General features: G+C 33.5%; 3 protein-coding genes and 1 long non-coding RNA gene across 6 annotated transcripts; 3 read left to right on the top strand and 1 right to left on the bottom strand.

Moving 5' to 3' along the window:
* Positions 1-2383: 2383 nt before the first annotated feature.
* On the top strand, positions 2384-4205 carry LOC110723837 (tropinone reductase homolog At1g07440-like). Its single transcript, XM_021903225.1, has 5 exons — positions 2384-2671; positions 2921-3128; positions 3236-3452; positions 3550-3653; positions 3779-4205. Exons 1-5 carry the CDS (start codon positions 2577-2579, stop codon positions 3977-3979), a joined length of 825 nt encoding a protein of 274 aa, XP_021758917.1. The 5' UTR covers positions 2384-2576; the 3' UTR covers positions 3980-4205.
* A 3308-nt stretch (positions 4206-7513) lies between these two features.
* Positions 7514-14375, top strand: LOC110723836. Of its 3 annotated transcripts, none has more exons than XR_002511775.1 (6): positions 7514-7758; positions 8124-8176; positions 8246-8383; positions 13701-13812; positions 13997-14079; positions 14207-14375. It is a non-coding gene; the product is annotated as an uncharacterized LOC110723836 (long non-coding RNA). The 3 variants fall into 3 exon arrangements; XR_002511773.1 differs by having other exon boundaries at positions 7518-7758; positions 8270-8383; XR_002511774.1 differs by having other exon boundaries at positions 7519-7758; positions 8281-8383.
* LOC110723835 lies at positions 10781-15190 on the bottom strand. Its single transcript, XM_021903224.1, has 3 exons — positions 14829-15190; positions 11183-11267; positions 10781-10964 (listed from the first exon to the last, which is right to left on the bottom strand). Exons 1-3 carry the CDS (start codon positions 15012-15014, stop codon positions 10885-10887), a joined length of 351 nt encoding a protein of 116 aa, XP_021758916.1. The 5' UTR covers positions 15015-15190; the 3' UTR covers positions 10781-10884.
* Positions 15191-16811: 1621 nt separating this feature from the next.
* LOC110723833 lies at positions 16812-22514 on the top strand. Its single transcript, XM_021903223.1, has 5 exons — positions 16812-18554; positions 19948-20911; positions 21005-21245; positions 21832-21894; positions 22106-22514. Exons 1-5 carry the CDS (start codon positions 18209-18211, stop codon positions 22160-22162), a joined length of 1671 nt encoding a protein of 556 aa, XP_021758915.1. The 5' UTR covers positions 16812-18208; the 3' UTR covers positions 22163-22514.
* Positions 22515-22901: the final 387 nt, after the last annotated feature.

Raw genomic sequence — 22901 nt, 5'->3', positions numbered from 1 at the left:
ATTGAAATAAGTTATTGAACAATAACTTATTTTTGGGATTTAGATATAAGGTTTTGAACATTTTGTATGTGTGTGATTGGAAATTCAATACAAGTATAATAATATTTTAGACATGTCACTTAATGGTATTTTGAAAAAAAAAAAGAGATAATTTTGTAGAAATTTGATATAAAGGTGTTCAAAATTTTGATATAATTATTAAAACTAGATAATACGCGAGCAAATTCGGATTTTAAAGTTATTTGTAAATAAAGAAATTTTAAGATATCAATATCAGAATTGTTAATAATAGTAATTTGATATTTAGGGTCTGTTCACATTTACTGAACTGAGTTGAACTGAACTGAACTAATTGGAACTGAACTGAACTGAAATGAGCTAAAATGAATATTTTATGAGAGAGGGAAATTAAGAGCTGAACTGAATTGATTAGAGCTGGACTGAACTGAACTGATTGGAGCTGAACTGAACTGAACTGAACTGAAATTAAGTAAATGTGAACAGACCCTTAATGTAGGCACTACCTTGTGATCTTAGCTGAAAATTGAAAGCTAGGTAATTATACAGTGTAATGCTAAACTTTTATGACTAGATTGTCCTACCTCTATTTCATATGATTTGCAACGATTAGACATATATATTCTACTTACACTTTATGTCAAATTGTTGCAAATTATATAAAACGGGGGTAATTAATATTACAAATTAAAGTGTTTGACTAGTTCCTTGATTGTATTAGCTATTTAATTTTAAAATGTTTATTAAACATCTATTAGCCGATAGATATTTAAGTAGTAAAATGACATAAGAGGGACATCTTACAAAAGTTATATGTACTTTTATGTAATCTTACTTACTCTGTAATATTTATTTATTCATTTTTGTTTTTTTAAGTAGTGTTGATAGTTAAAATTTAATTTGGATGGTGAATTATGAGACATAAAATATATTAACATAGAGTAATAAAAACAACAATTGCAAAAATTCAAATTAGCCAATCTTTATAATATAGTGTTTGTAGATTTAAAAAGATGATGAGGTGAAAAATTATAAATTTTATTTTATGTATTACTTATTTATTTTATTCTTTTTGTTTTTGAATAATTGACACAGTTTCACTTAACACATATGTTAATGTATAAGTTTGACAATTTTACATGTGAAGATTTACCTCATTAAAATTTTTAAAAAGTTGATATTAGGATGATATACATTAATACTAATTTAACAACATTTACATTTTACATGATAACATTTGAGTTTGTAATCATATTAATACAAATATACATGTATATGATCAAAGATAAATAGGTAATAGATGAATATTGCAAAAACTTAAATTGAGTTATTGTATAGTTGTCCTAAACTCATTTAAGAATAAACACTCCATATAAGAGAATGAATACAATAAACTTGTTAGTTGTTACAACTTACAACAACTAAACATTATTTATGAATTTTATTGTGATACAACTTAACGTTATTCCTTCTATTCTCTCTCTCTCTCTCTTCTTCTTCTTCTTCTTTTTTTTTTTTGGCCCCATTATAAATAAATAAAAAAAACTTTAACCATATATTCTCAATAATCAACTAGAAATAATTTATTCTTAAAAAAAAAAAAAAAAAAACTAGAAATAATATAGTTATGTGAGCTCTTATTAAATTTGTGTTATTATAAAGTATTATATTTTATTTTAATTAAAAGCAAATTATTACTCCGTATTAATTTTAATTCGTCTCTTAAACTTTGACCATGAATAGTTTGTTTACTCCTCTGATTTGGTAGCTTTGTAATTGTAATGCAACATTAATGACTTATTAATAAATTAATTGCTGCTAATTAATTTGGTTTCTCTCACCTACACAAAACCAACTCAGTTCCCACCTCATAGAGAGGTTAAATGTATAAATGACATGTGGTAGAGGAAGACCGTTGGTAGCCTTGTCGATCTACTCTTGATTAGCTCTATAGCCTCTATTATGGACCATATCTAAATGTCCAAAATAACTAAGCAAGTTTGGTGGAATTGATGGGAATCGACCTTAGCTTGTGACTTTGAGCTAAAGAGCTTTCACTCTCTTCAACTACAATTACTTAGAAATAGGGAGATTTTCTTATTTTTTCTACTCTCAAGCATTGACTTGCGAAATTACGCTGACTTAATCTGTGTGAGATTGTGAGGCACTGATTCACAAGTGGTCTTCTTCTAACCTTACAAAAATAAAAACATGTAATTGTCCAAAAATACAACATTACGTTACGTCCATGCAAAGCCGTGGCCATTCATGTCAAATTTTCATTGCGTATGGTACTATGGTACTCACTACCTTTGTGGTTTTGTGTTTGGATGTAAAATTGACACGTGGTTGTTCCCATAAAAAATAAAAAACTGTTAGGCATTCGGTCTCCTACCCTATAAGTCCAATATAACCCAAAAATAAAGCTTACTTTCAAATGATCATTTTTTTTTTGGAAAGCACTTTCAAAAATCAACTTCCTTAATTGTAGTTTTGTGTGTGTGAGTGTGTGTTTTTTTTAATAATCATTTTCTATAATCAAGTTGAAGAATTAAAAAATGGAGGTAATTAGTGCAAATACTAATGGCAATAACAAGCGATGGTCACTCCAAGGAAAGACCGCTCTTGTCACGGGTGGTACTAGAGGCATCGGGTATGTACCAAGTAAATAATTGTATATAAACTACTCGTGCTATATTTTATGTAATTTTTCATAGTATTTCATTATCGTCGAATAATAATAATATGCTGATTATATTTTACATATATTAACGGGTGCTGATTTGGTACAATTAATCTTGTATTGACCCGGTTTACAATAATAGAAAACTGAGTAATGAAATACGGAGTATCAATTTTCTTAAGTAATTCAAGTTTATATTTATGTATATGCACTATGCAGGCATGCTATTGTAGAGGAGCTTGTAGGACTAGGAGCAATTGTACATACATGTGCTAGGAATGAAGCTGATCTTGATGCTTGCTTGTTAGCTTGGAAGGCAAAGGGTTTTCCGGTAACCGGCTCAGTTTGTGATGTTTCTTCTCGACCCGAAAGAGTGAAGCTAATGGAGACTGTAAACTCCAATTTTAATGGAAAATTGGACATTCTCGTAAGCAATATAATCACATTAAGCATGTGTACAACAAATAACTTATTTGTTATTCGATAAAGTCTTAGGAGTGGTACTCGAGATTTATATATGAGTTTTGGGTTCAGGTGAATAATGCTGGTGGTTGTAAGAGAATTGAAACTGTGGATACAACGCCAGAGTATTACACGAATACAATGGCAACGAATTTCGAGTCAGCTTACCATTTATCTCAACTTGCATATCCACACTTTAAGGCCTCAGGACAAGGCAACATTGTGTTCATTTCGTCAATGGCTAGTACCATGGCATTTGATATTGGATCTGTTTATGGGGCAGCAAAAGGTACAAAGCTTTTCAGCTTTGTTACTCGACTTTTCAAGGATTATTATATTGTTCATTTATATAGCAATTTCAGTTACATTTGTTCATCATTTTACAGGAGCAATTAACCAACTAGCAAAGAATTTGGCATGTGAATGGGCAAAAGACAATATCAGGGTTAATTCTGTTGCACCTGGAGTGATTTGGTCTGCTTTGACTGAGGTACTAATTTCATTTCCGAAGTAACACAAAATTTAGGAAACGTGACAACTTTTTCTGTACATACCTACGCATTATGTTAAGATATGTTGCACATTATTAACATATTTAGTTGTGGTAATTGGCAGGAACTTAGAAACCATAAGGAGTATTTGAAGGCAGTCAAGTCTCGAATTGCTCTAGGACGTGTGGGTGAACCAGAGGAAATTTCACCAGTAGTCGCGTTTCTTTGTCTGCCTGCAGCCTCTTATATAACTGGACAAACTATAACGGCTGATGGTGGTTTTACTGTTAATGCCTTCATACCAATTCCGCTGACAGAAAATTAAAAAGTTAGAATTTCTGTTTTTATGGTTGGAAGGTTGTTTCCTTTGTCCTCGAGAACTAATTTGCCACAGCAGCAATGTTACTGTGAATAGACGAAATTCTATGCTTGAGTTGAACTTTTCACTGTAATAATGTACTTGTAGTCTGATAATTGTCATAAGCATTTGTATCTATTTGTAATAATTATACTACATCTTGAAATACTTGATCAAATACAATTGTACTTAACTCGTTTGATCACAAACATTGTGATACTAGCCTGCAACAAAGTTGCTAATCTTCGGATTAGTTTTTTTGCAGGCTAGCTAGTATCACAAACATTGTGATATACTAGCCTGCGAAAAAATCGCCTTTTTCCTCAATGGAAGTGTTCGATCTTAAGCCATGTAAATCTGCTAGAGTGCTAATTACAATATGATTTAGAGCACTTTAGTGTTTAATAGGAGTAATATGGTGCTTATCGATATAAATTCAGGTTATGCAAGATAAAACTTAGAGCCAAAAATAATTCAATGGTTCTTAGTGAGTTCAAAACTACACCAGTTTTCTATTCATTTACTCTTCACAAATTTTGTTTACGAGAAATTAGGTATGGCTTCTCTCAGAATCACAAATTTGTAATGTAACCCACCACATATCTATCTTAATTACCTTGTAAAATATGAAGCTAATATATTTTCGAAAATACAACTAATGATTATAAAAACATCAAAATCCTTTGTAGAAAATAAATAATTATAAACATAATATAAAATTTATAAAATATCAATAAAAGTACATAAAATTAATAAGCATAACGCAGCTAGCTAAACCCAGCAACACATCAACGGTTGGTTCGTACCATACAAATCCGTCCTAGAATCCCCACTCCCTAGAATGTGATACATCTTAGTGTCTAGAGAGTAGAACACAATATTTTTCCCTTCTATCTTCGAAAGGTAGATCCTGTTTCTCATCGTAGGATCACTTGGTACTATTGAACAACACGATGTCTTGCTAATAAAGAAAATATAATTTCCTATATCATCAATTACAACCCAACTCTTGAGAGAATGGAACTAGGGTGCTGGAGCATATAACATCATTTCGACACGGGTCCATCAACTTACACAATCCAACTTCATTCTTAAAGAACAAGAATAAGGGAAACTCATTGTTGGTTCGCCATAGAGGTTCAGGGAGTGCTGCATGAAACATCTTACAACTAGCGCGAAATTTCCAATACTCAAACAAATGCATATAGTTTGGAAGCGATTGTATCATATCTAATGGCAGCTTATCAAACCAACAACTAATGTCCTCCTCTTGTGCTTCTTCATTAATATTGTCATCTTCGTGTTCGATTTGAATTTGTTGTTGGTTCGGATTTGGAATGTTCTTGAGTTGTAACCTTGGCATGACGACCCAAACAGGATTATCATAGTACTCATCAGGGCTTACCAAGTTTGGGGAGGGAGAAACAACGGTCCAAGTTTGATCAACTAGGTTGACTGAAACTATAATATTTGGGTCATCTTCTAATGAACTTGAAAAGGAAAGCAAAGGCAATTCTCATGAATACCACCAACTTTAGCATTATTACCCCAACACCAAGTACTACCACGAGGATTCAATAAAAAATCTCTGCCATTCAAACTCTTCAACTCCATCCAATTGTTTTCCTCTAAATTCAGCTCCCATGCCCTGATAGCGACAATGTTGTTTATTTCATGATATTTATTAATAAAACGATAAAGTATCTTTGCATAGTAAATACAGCCACAAGATTCGAGCAAATAGGTATGATAAAATTCATTTACCGTCTCTGATTCTATTTTCGGTTCACCAATTTGCAAGGGTCGTATGGTCAGCTTGTTCAATTCATCGACTATATAGAATATATCATTGCTCACGGGATCTTCTACATATGAACGACCATATATAACCCCATTAAGAGTAACCAGGTTTGATACCCATCTTCAAGCTCAACACTTTGTACGACCCAATCACACGTATCAGCCCATGGCCGGCAGAAAAACAACAGGCTATCACAGATATCACTAACAATGGATAATAAAAACATACAATTATCATCAGCAAGGGATGGGGATGGGGATGGGGATGGGGATGGGGATGATGTTAGTAAGCACACAGGCAACCCTCCAACAGGTACATCATCAGTTGGTAATCGCGGAAGACTTGTGGTCTGTAGAGTGGTAATGTTGAATAAAGAATAGATGCAACTGTCCTCCTGATCGTGTAGAATTAACCAGCCATGAAAAAAAGCAATTGTTTCCTTGTGGCACAATTCAGGGATACTTTTCATGTACGATTTCGAGTCACCGGGGGAGTAAAAAACCTGGAGTTGTTCACACTCACTAGAGTCACTATCATCATCATGGTCATGGGTATACAGAAGCCAAGGTGTTTGTGTTTCCTCAAGAGAGAGAGGCCATGATTCGTCAAACTCTTTTTGATTCATTGCTGATTAAACTTAATAGAGCACACAAACTTGGGAATTTACGATTTCTATCTTTAATTTCTAATTCTGTTGTGGCTCCTTCTTATATTTATACCACTTTTTAGTTTTTCACATCATACTTAGGAATCATACTTAGACTAGGAAACAAATTTAATCACGGCAACATTATTTTAGGATATTAAAATTAATTATTATTAGCTTCCTAAACTAACATAAACGTATCCCAAAATTAGGAAACAAAATCACGTAGAGATAATCTTTTTGAATTTTTTGTTTCTTTTTTTTGACGAGATATTCTTGATTTTATTATCAAGAGATTTTTTATTTTTTTACGAAAATTTCAAAAGATCTGTCAAAAAAAATCTTGATCGTTTCCAAAAAAAAAAAAATAAAAAATCTTGATATTATCTTTTCAACGTATAAATCAATCGGCTAATAATTTGTTGTAAGACTTGTAAGTTGTAACATATCTATCAATAATCATCAATCAATCAATAACTATATACTAAAAGACACACCAGCAATGACACGTGTCATGCTCTGGTGTGTTCTAAGTATTTTGTATTTTTTTTTTATAATTTAGAAAATTTTATTTAAAGAAGTTATTTAAAAGAAATTTTTTTTTGTCAACCAAATAAAGAAATAATAATATTTACCTTTCTTATGTTATTACCCAATTAAGTACGGATTAATAAGGAAATAAATAATCTCTGTACAGAAGTGTAATTATGATGGAATATAATTTATTCTACAAATATATTAACTTTTTATTTTGTATGCCATAAAGGCATAAATTAATTTATATAAAGAAAATATGGAGTGATAAAAATAACCGTGCATGGCACGGGACCTAACCTAGTGTACAGTATAATTTCAAATGGCACTAAGCACACAAAGTACTCCCTTTTGGTGGACAGAAAGGGTAATTTCAGATGTGAGTTAGGTATTTGGGTGGTGACCCTTTGAAAACCCGCCCATTTACATATTAAACCTCCAAAACTTTTTATGGGTCAGGGCGGGCCATGAAGAGCCCTAGTGGTGGGTGGATTAAATCGCCCATTAAGGTGGTATGGCTTAGGTTTAAATTAAAAATTAAAAAATCTAATTTGGCAGACAAAGTACAGTTCAGAAAGTCTGAACTAAAAGTAAAACTATTAAAACTGAAACAAAAAAGTAAAATAAAAAATAAAACCCCAAAATTCTCCACTTTTCTTGGTTGTTGTTAATTTGGTAGACTTGGTTGGTTGGTAAAGACTCTCTCTTTATCACCGGCCGCCATCTGCCGGTTACCGTCCGCCGGCCTCTGTCCTCTGATCTCGAGTATTCATCGATCTCAATTTTCTCTGTTTTTGGATTTAATTTTGATTTAATTTATGTACCTTTACTTTGTTGTTCTTGTTAATTGGATGGGGTTGAATCTGAGTTTTTTTTAATTTGATTTCAAATCGAATTTATTTATCCCCTTGATTAGATCTGTTCTTTTTAATTTAATTTGATCTATTCCTTGAATTTATGTTATTTGTATTATTCTAAAGTTGTTTGTCCAGAAGAAAATGGACGGAAAGTATGGCATGGATAGTTCAAGTTGATTTGTTTTTTATAAATTAATTATACCTCAGCTTTCTTGTTCATGTCAAATTGGAGTGCGTTTATTTAATTATATTTATCTGTTTGTCATGGTATAGGAGGAGATTCAAAAGAAAACGAATGGAATCTATGGCGTGTTGAGGACATTGAGGTGCCCTGCTATTTTCTAATCCCTGAATTTTATTGTGTGTTTCATCCTTGATTTATTGTTTTTAAGTAGGATCACTAATATGAATATGAGAAGATGGCATGAAGGTGGTTCTTAAGAGGGATAATCAGGAAGAGGATGACTAATACGGGGAAGATGAATCCGAATGTCGAGGAAAAAAGGAAAATTTGCAAAACTTTCAAGCTTAAGGTATGTAATAGATGCTTTATGAAGCTCTTTAGCCACATGTTATACTAATTACCTTGTCACTTTCCTTTGATGTTTGTTGATTATAATTTGGAGTGTTTGGTAAGAATTGTTTGACATTTAATTCTGCATAAAATGAAATTCGTGTGTTTGTCACCCCTAATGAATGATGGTAATTTCTAGTACTTTTCTCTTTATTATATTTTTGGTTTTGATTGATTGTTTTTCTTCGCCGCATGATGTATAACACACTTTAATCTATAAAGCTATATCTCTAGCAAGCTAAGCACCTTCACATCAACCTCTCTCTCGTCAGGATGCATAAATTTCTCCAATTTAGTACAACACAAATTAAAAATTGGAAGTTTCAAGTAACAATCCATCCAAAAATAGGTTCTAAAACTTCAATTGCAACCCAATCAATCTTCTATGAGCACAATACAATAACACACCTATGTTTGTCTACTTGTACAAGTGTTTCTCGCAAACTATTTGGGATTGACATACAAGACCATAAATTATGATTATAGCTATATTTAAATATAATCTTTAAAAAAAAATCACAATATGACAATTACTCACTAAATGTGAATATACATATGAAATTGATGGCGGCACTTTGTTAAATAGAGTTAGAATTGCTTTAAGAGATGAGTGAGGAAATACCAATAAATAATTATAGGTTTAAGTGTGTAATCAAAAAGATGATTAAAGAATTAATTTATGGAGTATTTAATTCGAAATGAGGGCTATGAGGCTACTAATGAAGGGGGAAGATTGAGGGACTAATATTGATGGCAAAATGGACAATTAATTTTGATTAAAGGTTGAATTGAAGAGGGGAAATGAAGATGAAGATAAAGATAAATTTTCTAGTAGATAAAGAAGCTTGGTTTGGATAACTTTGACATGTGGCTTTCTTTGGGTTGAAAATTTGAGAAAAATGGGGAAGTTTCTTAAAAAGGATAAGGAACTTATTATTGATAGTGCCTTGTTCAAAGCCGTGTAATCTACACACATCCTCCACCCTTGTACTTTCTTTCAAGGGAATTCTATGGCCAAAATGTTCTCTCAAATGTGATTCTTGACATATCAGCTAGAGTGTCTTGGCATATCAGTTCTTGATTGATTGTTTTTCTCTCCTCCATGATGAGTCACACACTTTAACGACAATAATTTTGATCTGTATTGATAGTCTATTTTTTGTGTTCTCCTTTTCTTTATAGTACTAGATATCATCTACAAAGGCAAAGATTCCTTTTTTAATTTTGCGGAAATTCAAAAATTGCATGTTTGTTACCCTAAATTGATTGTTAATTGAATATATATTCTGATATTAATATATTATTCTCTAGTATTTTAGGAAAATATGGTTTCCATGTTTGTTGATAATATAAAACCATTAATCTTTAAACAAGCTTTTACTAACGAAATACTATCCCCGTTTCAAGTTTTTTGCAACTTTGGAGTTGACATGGACTCCTAGGCAAAAAATGAGAAATGGAGATTAAGAAAGGAGAGGCATGTGATTAAGGAAGGAACGAGAGAGAAAGTGGGAATAAATTAACAATCACGGGCCTTATCCTCTTGTCAACCACACAGGCCACAACCACCCTTCATAACACCCGCCACACAAGCCACCACCTTCGCAGCACCACCCTAGTACAAAGACAATAACACAGTAACACTAGCCTTACAAGCACCCCCCAACCACCACGCTAAGCTCGTACCCACCATACACCCATAACCCAAAACCTAAAGCTACCCCCACAACCACCACACAAGCACTCCGTAAAACCCCACACAAATCGAACCCAACCCACTAACCACACCCTCTAAAACTAATTACCCAACGACCACCTCATCGAAAGATCCACTGACCCATCTCACCCTAAGATCGTTCGTAAATGGCGGTTTAAACTACCACCTTACATCGCAAACTGAATTTTTTATCGTAAGGAATGAATTTGATCTGGAAATTAATTGCAACGGACTAATTTGTTGGCTAGATCTGGAAATTTTGTGAGTCTGAGAAACAAAGAAACAAGGAGAGAGAAAAAGATTGAGAGAGGGAGAGGATGAACCGAGTGAGAAGTAGGAGAGAGAAAGAGAGACTGAGGGATGCAAGAATGGAGATCTAGTTGTTTGAAGAGAGAGAAAACAAGGAAGATGAAGAACAAGATGAATTGGGGTTTAATTTCTGGAAAAATCATTTGAAAGCTGGATGAATTTTATGAGTTAGTTGGGAATTGGGGTAGTGAATTTAATTTGGTGGTAATGGTTAGATAAATTACTGGTCAGATTGGTAATTAATTAAGTGTAGTGTTTAAGATCTAATTGTGGTTATTAAATTGTAAGTAAGGGTATATGTGTAATTTTCTTAAAAAAACTTACTAAAAATGGAAAATTTGGGAAGTTGCAGTAAATGTGTAGCGGATGTTTTTGGCAAAAGTTGCAACAAACTTGCTACAAACCATAAAATCTCCAAAACTTATTACAATTATTCATTGTTTTGTTGAAAAAGTCCCGTTAGAGTAAGTTCTCCAGCTGCTATCACTGTCCAATTTTAGCTGCCATGCCATCACTGCAAAATTAATCAATAACACATTAAAATTATGTTTAAATCATATTTTACTTTCAAATACACAAAACACACTTGTATAAAAAGATAAAACTCATCGTTAAAATTTAAAGGGAAATTCTCAATGATAGTTTTTACTAAAGAATTCAATCCAAATTTCTAAACTACAAATTAATTAATAGAAGCAAAATTAAGACAACAAATTGAATTAAAGAGCATACCTGACGGTACCTGCGACCACAACCGCCACGACCAGTGGGTCGGGAACCTGAACTGGAACCCCGAAGGACGACCAGAGACGACCTCCTGTGCAAATTCAATTAAGTGTTAGATTAATAGTATTTAACCCAGTACACATATAGATCAATAATTATAATGTTCAATATAGGGGAAAACTTGGACTTTCTATTTTCAATTGATTATGAGGATGCTTTTAAGAGTCCTGTCAGGCCTACAATAGATGATGCAATTGATTATGATGAGAATGGAAGTGATATGGATGATGAAGAGGTTGTTGCTGCTATAGAAAAAATAGGAGAAGCTAAGAAGATTGATAAGGATTATGAAGAAGAACTTAGACAACTTAAAAGAGTGGCAGAGAACAACCGAAAGCAGCCTGAAGAAATAGATAGTGAATATGAGAATTCTACTGACTTGGATAGTCCTGATGATGCATCTGATGAGGAAGATTGTGGGTATATAATACCTGTTCCGACTAAAATAAAAAAATCTTCTACTTTCAAGAAGTACAAAAAAGGGACAACACCTTAGGATACTAAGTTTTACGTCGGACAAGAATTTGATAATGCTCAACATCTGAAAAAAGCAATTACAGACTACTGTATTTTCCATGGGAGAGATGTGCATTTCAGTACAAATAAAAAAGATAAGATTGGGGCTGAATGTAAATCACAGGGCTGCAAATGGAGACTTTGGGCGTCTTGGGCTGCTGGTAAAAGAACATTTCAGATAAAGACACATCAAGATGAGCACATTTGCGGTAGAAAGAACAAGGTGACATTGATTTCCTCTTCATGGGTTGCTTCAACTTATGCAAGTAAGTTTAAGATTAACCCTTACATGAGATTGCGAGAAATTGTAGAGCACGTATGGTGTGATTGGGGAATAAAAATTTCATTGTGGCTAGCAGTAAGAGCTAGAAAAAAGGGTCATGCTTTAATTCTTGGTGAGTATAGAGAGCAATATGGGTTATTACATAGATATGCACTAGAGATTTTACGAGCAAACTCTAACAACACGGTTATTTTGAAATTGAAAAACCAAGAATTTCAACGCGTGTACTTTTGTTTTGAAGCACTGAGAAAGGGATTTCTTAATGGATGTAGACCATTTATTTCACTAGATGGTTGTTTTTTGAAAGGTCCATTTGGTGGACAGCTTTTAGTGGCTGTGGGGAGGGATGGAAACAACCAAATGTTTCCAATTGCATGGGCTGTTGTGGAGGTCGAAAGTGGTGATAGTTGGGGTTGGTTTTTGGAATTATTATCTCAAGACTTAGGTACAACTAGTGGCGCAGGGTATACAATAATGTCAGATTAACAAAAAGGTTAGATCAACAAAAAGGTTTGATTCAAGCTGTTAGTGAGATATGGAATCAAGCAGAAGTTAGGTGTTGTGCTAGACACGTTTATTGTAATTTTAGGGATGTGTTTGGTGGGGGGCAGGAACTTAGGAAATGGTTCTGGAGAATTGCCAAAAGCACAACTGAAAATGTCTTCCAAGCAAACATTGAAGCATTTCGAAAAGTTTCAGAGGCTGCTGCAAATGATTTATTGAATAGAAACTACAAGAAATGGTGTAAAGCATTTTACACACCACAATCTTGTTGTGATAGCATCGACAATAATATGAGTGAGGTTTTCAATGCATATATACTTAAGTCTAGGCATAAACCAATAATTACTATGTTGGAGGACATAAGTGAGAGTTTAATGGAGAGATTATTTAAGAAAAGAGATTTTATTGAAAAGAAAGAGTGTTTTATTTGTCCAAGAATTCAACAAAAATTGGAAGATAATAAGTTAAAGTCAAGGGGGTGGTCTGCATTTTGGGATGGAAGGTTTAAGTTTGGTGTGAGAGATGGGATAACTCAAACGAAATATGTCGTTGATCTAAGAGATAGAACTTGTCGTTGCAATACATGGCAACTAAGTGGGATACCATGTAAACATGCAATTGCTGCCATTTGGAAGTCCGTGGAACATCTTGAACAGTATGTTGCAAGCTCTTTTACCAAATCTGAATATTTGAAGGCTTATGAGTTTCCTATGGAGCCTTTGAATGGACCTAATGAATGGCCAATTTCACAAGCTGAATCAATTTCAGCCCCTCCATTAAAAAAGGTTAGAGGTAGACCGCAAAAGGCAAGGAAAAAACAGGTTGGAGAAGCAACTAGCAATGGTAAAATGAGGAAGACTGGCATGATTATGAAATGTAGTGTATGTGGAGAGCAAGGGCATAACAAAAGAAGTTGTAGCTTCAGAGACGAATTACCAAGTTCAACTCAACCACTCACGCAACTTCAACAGAAAGGAAAGAAACAAACACCCCTACAAACTGCTACTGGATCCTCAGTGTGTTCTTTTGTGTGTGTGTGTGTGTGTGTGTGTGTGTGTTAATCTCAGTAAGTTCATATGCTTGTTTTCTTCAAAAATCCACTCAATTATAAGCATATGTACAATATGTTGATGGTTCTTGTATTAATGTCTTCCTTCCCAGATCAATGAACCAAGGAGGCAAGCTGCTTACTATACTGATTTTGGTGGAGAGCAAACTTTGCAGTCAACTACAGTAATACATAACAATACCCAGCAATCACAATCGACTCAAGGTAGCATTTCATCATCAAACCGTAGTTTCATTTCTCTGAATGGCAGAAATTACATAACAACTCAAGCACTACATGTATTATTTTTTTATTTTTTATTTTTTGCTCCACTCATGTCAATTCAGTATGAAGTTCAAGTAAAATAAATAGACTATATGCTAATTGATAATTTGTTCTCTTATGCAAGGATATGGCTAACAAAAAAAGTGGACCTTACAACCATAATCTAAATCAATGATGTGAGAAGTTACATAATAAATCAAACTTGAGGTAAACCCATTGGCTCTGTACAATACTTTCGTATATGCTATTGGGTTTTTTTTTTTTTAATCATAATATTATTGCTATTAAAAATAATTCTCATTACTCATATACACATTTTAAATTTTTTTTGCAGAAATGTTTAACATTTTGAGATTATCTAGTTACAATTTTCGCATTTTGGGCTCTACATACTCTTAACATTTTGGAGTTTTCTTCTACAATGTATTTTTTTTGTAGAGTCAAAGTCTAAAATTTATCTTTTGACAGTTGTAATTAACAAATTTAGGAGAATTTTTTATTAAGTGATCGGATTGAATTGAATTTCGGTGACCGGCAATCCCCAAACGATGAAAAGTGAAAGGTGAGTCCCCAAACAATGAAAAGTATAAAAGGTGAGTCCCTAAAATGCATTTTACTCACCAAGATGCTGCTATTAGTCTAGGTTCCTGCCGTATGCCGAATAAGATTAAAAATAACCCCAACAGCAGGACAGCTTATACATTAGAAGCAAAAAGATCGTTGAATCAGTGACTTGACAGTGACTTACAATAATGAATGAATCTCTTGGGCTCAAAAAGCATTGATGGATTGGAGGAAATATGTTGATTATAACACTATATTCTTTCACCTTTCTGCTAAAATCAAAATATCTAAAGGGAAAATTTTTTGTTTGAAAGATGATATGATGAATGGATTCATGATCAAAATAGCTAAAAATCAAAAACGTAGTAGTATAGTATAAAAAAAGCTTATACCTTGTCTTTGGCATCAGGGTGAATTTTGATACAACGATTCACATGCGGAATAAAGAGATTATCATCCTGAAATTCATCCCCACAAGTTGCGCACTTTCCGGAGATTTTCTTACTCCCAGCATTCTTCACAGATGCCTTTTTCCCCCCATTATGCAGATTTTCCTTACAAATGTCACTCAAGTTCATCTAGGAACCCTAATTTTTAAGACAAAAAAATATAGAGAGAGAAAAAAGAAGCCTTTTTATTTAATTATTATTATTATATTAACTATTATTATTATTATGAATAATACTCCCTCCGGCCCAAAACCCATTTGGCCAAAACTTTGTCCCAAAAAGAATGACCCATTTACATTTAAACACCCACCAATTTGCAACAAAATTTGTGCAAAATTAATTATTATTATTATATCAACTATTATTATTATTATGAATAATAATAAATAATATTCTATCTATAATTTTAATACTGAGAAAACAAAGAAAACAAATAAACACCCAACTTACGTAAAGCTTATGTAATGATTTATTATTAAAGTAAAAAATACTGAGACAAAAAATATAGTGGAAATAATAAATAAACACCCAACTTACGCTTTCAAAGAAAACAAAAAATACTGAGACATTAAACCCTTGAACAAAATATCAATTAGCATTTAATAAAGCTTATGTAATGATTTATTATTAAAGTAAAAAAAAAAATTCTACGTAGTAAGAATGATAATTATCAATTAAGCATTAATATAATATAGTGGAAATATTCAAGCATAATAATCATGAAATTATATGTTAAAAAAGAGTTATTTAATCAATCATATGTACTTGTACAAGATCAGATAATAATCATGAAATCCGTCATGGTTTGTCGACGTCAAATAGGCCCATCAACAAACAAAGTATTAAATGGTTACACTGCTATATTATCAACAGCTACCTTGACAGCTGACAGCTCACAACTACCCATTGACAACTCACAACTACCTCTACAGCTAACAACTGCTCAAAAGCTAACAGTCAGCAGCTACAGCTACCTTTGCCGAACAGACCCTATACCCCTATATTTTTTTACTCTCCATTAATGGAAAAAATACTCATATCTAAAATATATATAATTCAGCCACATGGTACGAAGACGATTGTGATGTTTTGCGATGAATTATCATACTTATTAATTGAATTTTATTTAATATATACTAACCTCAATGATAATTGAAATCTAATCCCGATGATGAAATTCTTGGTTTTCTCGATCAGCAAGAGATGATTTTTCGAGATGTTTCCGGATTGGTTAGAGAATGGTGCTGATAACATGTTGTAAATAATGGTGCAACGTTAGAGATTGAGCTAGAGAGAATAAAATGTGTATTCTATTTGTCTTTCATATAATGGAGGTATAGATATATTGTACAATTGATAGGGTTTGCTTGGAGAATAATAAACCCTAATATCTAGAAAGTTGTTAAATATCAATTTATATTTAATGTATCAACGCCTATTACGTACACCCGGGTGTAGCTTTCTCTAGGTACACATAGGGGGATTTTGGTAATTTTGCAATAAAAAAAAGCATGCCTTACGTGTGATACCTGAAGCTCCTTTTTTCTCCGTTTTTCGTATGTTTTGAAACTCAATTTCATGAATTTGAGTGTCGAAATTTACAGAAAATTCATAGCAATAATGGCAGAATTGATTGCAACCCCAATTAACTAAAATTAACTCAAAACTAAAATTAACTAATTTTAGTTCATTAACCTTAGATTAACGTGGAAACGCATAGAATAACAAAGTTTCTCATGAACATAGGACCGCTAGACTTGTGTTTTTTCATATATGAGGTAAGTTCACCTAGTGAAACAAAACTAAGTTCCTCATGAACTGTTTTTTCCATCGCCTAACCACAATTGGATATGTTGTTGCGTCATTTATATCTTCACCTCCAATAGGAAAACCAAACACTTCGTGCACATCTTGCTTAGTAATACGCAATGGCTCGCAGTATGGTATGCATAAACTACAAGTTTTGGCGTCAAAATGTTTGTACCAGCCACAAACCCAAGTGAAGAGGCAATTTGGTCACCTTTAAATCCTCTAACGACCCGAAACCAATTGCCCTAATAGATTTCTTCTGAGCGACTGAACAATTCCCTACAAAACTTAAAATAAAATAAAGAGACATTCTATTTTTCAAAGAATTATAACCAAAAAAACTTTCAACTTTGATGTTCGTTGAAAAATTTTCAGAATCAAGCTTTTCAGATTTCACTGTCTATTTAGCTTTACTTCTGTTTACCTTTACCAATAGCCTTCTGTTTCTCTACTTTTTTTTTTCAAAATCTTTTGCCCTTTATCCCTGATAGCTAATGTTTTAAACCTCTTCATCTTGTATTCTACTTTAATAATTTGACCATCTGGCTGAACTTGTTGCGCAAAATCATTAATATCAGGAGCTTTACTGCAATGCAAATAAGCAAATAGAAATAAGCATAAAGTGAACAAACAAATGTAAAATGATCAAACATAAAACAGAAATACACAAAAACTGACAAAAATGAGCAATTAATAACACAAAAAAAAGCATAAAGTGATTCTAACAAAGTCAAAGATAGTTTATAATATATTCATCTCCTTGGTGGTTTAATGAAATTTACTATGGTTTGGAATTTATGGTGAATGCCATGGCCAAGGCCCAAGGGTCATATCCTAATTCTCCCAACCAGAGTGAAAAAATTCAGACACTTGCAGTTTGTAAGAAACTGATTGAGATATCTGTTTCACGAGGCTTTTTAGACAACATTATACTAAATTACTGATGATAATCCAATTGCCGCAGTACATGCAGATTAAAGGTCAGCCTACAGAGAGCAAGACTAAAGAGCTAGCTAAAACACAAAAGGTAACTTAACATGTTCAGATATATACTTCGTATGAGCAAAAAAACACAAAATGAGAAAAAAGAAAAAAAAAAAAAAAAGCACACGACCTCATATGCATACTTACATGCCAATATTATACATTTAGGAGAAAATAAGCCGCGGAATTTTATGTAAGGAAGGAGGCAGGCGCGTGTAACCAATGACGCGTAAAATGACAATTATATCTTTAGATGTACGGTACACCCAAATAATTAAATACAAAATACGAGTATTTCGGAACAAACAGGCCGGACTACTTACAATTCACAAATTCGGACATGACTTTTTTTTTATCACCTCTAATTGAACCATAAATGGTAGGCCACTATTAAGATTAGCAAATTAATCCCACTGAAAAATTCAACTTTGGCGCAAAACTCAAAAAATTTCATCACCATCTCAAAAACTTTACTCAATTCTCTTTCCCCCCAAAAACTCACTGAATCACTTTCTCTCTCTTTCTCTCTAATGGCGGACATTGAACCTCCATCATTCTCCTTAGGCCTTGACTTAGACTTCGACTTCGAACCCTCTCGCAACCCTCCGCCGGGAAAACCTCCGACCCACAAAAATTCCGGCGCAATCGATCCCCAAGAAAAAGGTAAACAAAAGGTTAACGAATTGGAAGACGTCGAATTTGAGTTGCGAGTTTCCGATTCCGAACCCGAATCGCCGGAAAATACTCCCCGGCATCGATTCCGGCGTCTCCGTCGTGGTGTGCCCTCCTCTTACAAACCCATTTCTACCCCCATTTCGGACTCTATTGATGATGATGATATTGAGGACTTTTCTGATGAGGAAATTGCTCAAACAAGTAAGTTTTTTGGCTACACTTTAAGTTTTGTGTTGCTGAGTTTGATTTTTATTAGTGAAATGATTTCTGGGTTGTTTTAATTTGGATGTTTGATTGTTTATTTTCGTGGGGATTAGCTGGGTTTGAATTTAGGTTTTATTAGTGAATTAAGTAATTAGACCCAATTTATTAGTTTGATGAATTTGTGGAACTGGAAATTAGGGTTGTATTTGGCTGAATTTTGCTTCAAAAGTTATGAGAATTATTGGGGTAAGGTGATATTTGTTATGCAATTGTAGCTGAATGTAAGTTTGACTCACCAAATTGTTTGGCATTAGTGCATATCTTGTACATTGTGGCACTGGCATTGTGCTAGGCATTGAAAAGAAAGTCTGAATTTCGTGTCAAAGCCAGCTCGAATGCCTTGATTTATTTGATTAAAGTGTAGTTTCTTCTAGAATCATATCATTTGGGTTTGATAATTTCAGTTTGATTGATTACCTCCTGATCCTGATTGATAGGCAGTTTGTAGTTTCACTTGAATACTTGATTTTGTAAAGTCGTAAAGACACTATAAAGTTATAAGTGAGTGTATAGTTTCTCTAGTATGAGGATAAAGGTCTAAAATTGGGGGATTGCTGTTAAGTTTGTGTAAGTTTACAAGGTTTATCTTACAGGCACCTTTGTTACAGGCACACATATTTCTTCATTTCATTTTTACTACCACTTACCGCCTACTCACCTAGAGTAGTGGATGTAACTCTTGAAAGGAGGTGAAAGAAACAATGCTTATTTAATTCGCGACCTTGTATTGCTGTATCTAACAAATTGGCAGTGTAAGAAGTTGCTTTATATATCTATGATTGAAAATTACTAGAAAATGGATGCTTCATAATATGTCATTGTTGGTGTGGCTTACTAGCTTTTAGATGGGTTTATTTTTCAAACCACTTGGGAAGAGTAATGGTAACACACTAACACTTACAATGTGTTTGGTTAGCATTTGAGAAGGGAAGCAGATAGGAGAGAAAATGAGGAGTGAGAAAAGGAAGTGGAAAGAGTGAGACTCGATTTTCTTCAAAAACTTTCCCATATTGAAGTTGCTTTGTTTTAATAAATAGGAAGGAAGATGGATCCCTTCAATTCCTTTCCCCTATGTCATATCAAAACGAGGAAAAATTAAATCTCTCATTTCTACATCCCTCCGTTCCCCCATCTTCCTGTCCAAACATACTGTTAGAATAAGTTGATTGTGTTACTCATGTAGAATATTGTACTTTTGATTGAAAGAATTCTCTTGCAACAGTCCTATGCATTTGTGGTGGTTTTGTTCAGATATATCATGGTGTATACTTTGAGAACTCTTAATATGTATTGTGTATGTCTCATCAATTTATTTTGCTCTGATGATCAGATGATTTTGTGGCACCTCAACACCATTCTTCATGTAGCAGTTCAAAGTTACCCTTATCTGGATGTGGGATCTTGATGAGACAACAGGAAAATGCTAAACATAATAGAAAAGGGAAACAGGATTCGAGTTGTCCTTCTACAAGTTTAGGTTCAAGCAAGGGAAAAAATTTGTTTTCAGACTTAACTGCAAGCCCCCTAAGAAGGTTTCAGCTAATTGATTCTGAATCAGATCCTGATAATCCATCAGATGTACGCACTGAGAGGAAAGCTAGCGGTGTTGGCCTTCCAAATAGCAATAAACAAAATGAATACAATATTCAAGCAGGATTCAAGCTACTTGATTCCGAATCAGATTCTGATAATCCATCAGATGCTCACAATGACAGAGACGCTAGAACAGTCAACTTTTCAAAAAACAATAAATCAGAAGAATACAATATTCAAGAAAGATTCAAGCTACTTGATTCTGAATCAGACTCTGATGATCAATCAGATGGTGAACACATTGACAGGGAATCTAGTGGGGCTGATTTTTCCAAAAACAATAAACAGAAGAGTCCAGCCATGGAAGTCAGAATATCTCTTGGCAAAAATGTAGATTTGCAGCCTCACATTTCACAGCAGCAGGATTTGTGGAAAGATTTTTGTACTGGTGATAAGTCTAGTGTACGGACTCCGGCTTTTGATGAATTCTTTACTGAATATTTTCAATCTGTAAAATCAACAAAACCAGCCCCAGGTTCTCACAAGCTGTGCTCAAGTGAACAGGAAATAAGCATGAACAACGCCAATAATATATTCCAAAACCAAAATTCAGGATCTGCTGTTCCTCCATCTCACCATTACTTTTACCATAATGATTTGAGGATCCAGAGATTAGTCCGTAGTCGTTTACCTTACTTTATCCCATTGACTGCTACTGATGCAGGGTCGAAATCGCATAATGTGTCATCTATAGATTACATGTACTGTGCTTTTCTTTGTTAATTTGTGTGCTTCAAAACGCTAAAGATTTTTTATGATCTGGAGTCTAATGATTCTTTGCTGTTTGGATTCAGGAGTCAATTTGGTCAGGATGGTGGTAAACGGCAAACTAGCAGACAAGTCACTTTAGAGAAAAGCTCCAAAAGGGGAAGAAAGAAATCTAAGAATTCGGGTATAGAAGGAACATCACTTGGTTCTGGAGACTGGATTAACCCTAAACAGACAGCTAGCACTCCAAAAGATGCTGGCAGGAGAAGGGTTCATGCTGATGGCCAATCTGCTGGTCGGTGGCTTGTAGCAGAAAATGGAAGGAAGGTAAGGATGTGATGGACCAGAAGTGTGCTTGCTTAATCACAGCTGACTGTTTGATCAAGCAATTAGCATTTTCTTGCTGATTTCAGTTTGACTGCTATTAACTTGTTGATAAGCTTTCTTACTGTATGAATTAATATGTGTTAACTGGACGTAGATATATTTTGATAGGGGAGAAAAAATAGATTTCTTACACTGATTTTTTTGAATATAGCTAAGCTATTATGTGTAGCTGAAAGAAAACCTGCTTAACACTCCATCTTGTTCATGTGGACCATCCTAGTGTACTTGATCACTTTCAAGTTCCAACTTTTGTGCTACTTCAGGTTCATAATATTGACAATTCAGGAATAGAATTACCAACAGCAGTTATTTGTTAGTACTAAAAGACCCTCCTATTTCCTAATGGTGGTGATGTATTTTTTTTCTTCATTATTTCATCTGTGTTACTAGCTTCTGTGTGTTGTATACTTGTGTATATTAATGGCAATTTGGTTAATATGGATTTGTAGCATTAGCTCCAAATATTCTGATTATGATTAATATCATTGTGATCACCTCTTTATTCTGCTGCATTACACTTTTTCAGGTGTATATCAATAAAAATGGACAAGAACTGACAGGTCAAATTGCCTACAGACAATACAGAAAGGTACCTATGACCAAATTGTTCTGATATGTCACTCTGCTCATGTTACTAAACATTTTCCGCTCTGCGATTATATACCTTAGTACCATGAAACTTCTCCCTTATTTACTTCCTGCTAGAATTCAGTGAGAGTGAATGAAACACCACAATATTGTCATTTATTTCTAGTTGCACTTTAGGGAAGATGACCAATGCTTGATTTTGTTCTTGACAGGAGAGTGGAAGAAGTTTTAAGAAGACTAAAAAGAAGGGTGCTACGAAGAAAAAGTGAGTTTCAAGCTGCTGAGATAGCTATGTAGAATACTAGAATTAGTCTTCTCTGTGATCTTTCCTCTTTTCGAAAAAAGATAGTCATGCTCTTGAGTTTTTGATGTACTAATTACTGTCATTTTAGTCAGTATGCCTGTGAATAAGATAAAAAACATTACTCATATGTTGCAGGTTTGTATAATTAGAGCCATTTTTTGTTGGTACATGTGTTCATTCAATTCTGAAAGCTAAAAACATCTCGAGTCTGGACTGATTCTATTTCACTGCTATCCTCATTTGAGTTGCTGTGTAAAATTCTGAAGTGAAACTCTCAATAAACTTGACTCTTTGCTACCAATACCATACCTTATTCTCAGCATTAGCACTTTTCCCATAAGTCTCCAATCAATTTTAGACCATTAAACGTTTTTGAAAAATGAATTGCATCAATATAAAACTAAAATAATTTGTTTAAATCAAACTGTTTTACTTATATTTTTGACTAGTAGATGATTTTTTACATCAATAGAAAACTAATATAAATCTTTCAAACATTAAACTAAACACTATAATATTTAGATGACTATGCAAAAATTTGTTTTTGGCATGGGCAATGCCCCGAATCATTTAAAATAAAATTAAGTGAAGTATAGATATAGCTTAGTTATATTTATTTGAAACCGATGTTTTTCAAAACAGAAAAAAAAAAAAAAGTACTAGTATTTATTTTTGCAAATATTATTGAGCATCAAAACTTATTA

This window comes from Chenopodium quinoa, unplaced genomic scaffold, assembly GCF_001683475.1.
Source record: "Chenopodium quinoa cultivar QQ74 unplaced genomic scaffold, ASM168347v1, whole genome shotgun sequence".
Classification (NCBI taxonomy): domain Eukaryota; kingdom Viridiplantae; phylum Streptophyta; class Magnoliopsida; order Caryophyllales; family Amaranthaceae; genus Chenopodium; species Chenopodium quinoa.
The sequence above is the reverse complement of the archived record's forward strand: the minus strand, read 5'-3'. Positions and strand labels throughout refer to the sequence as shown.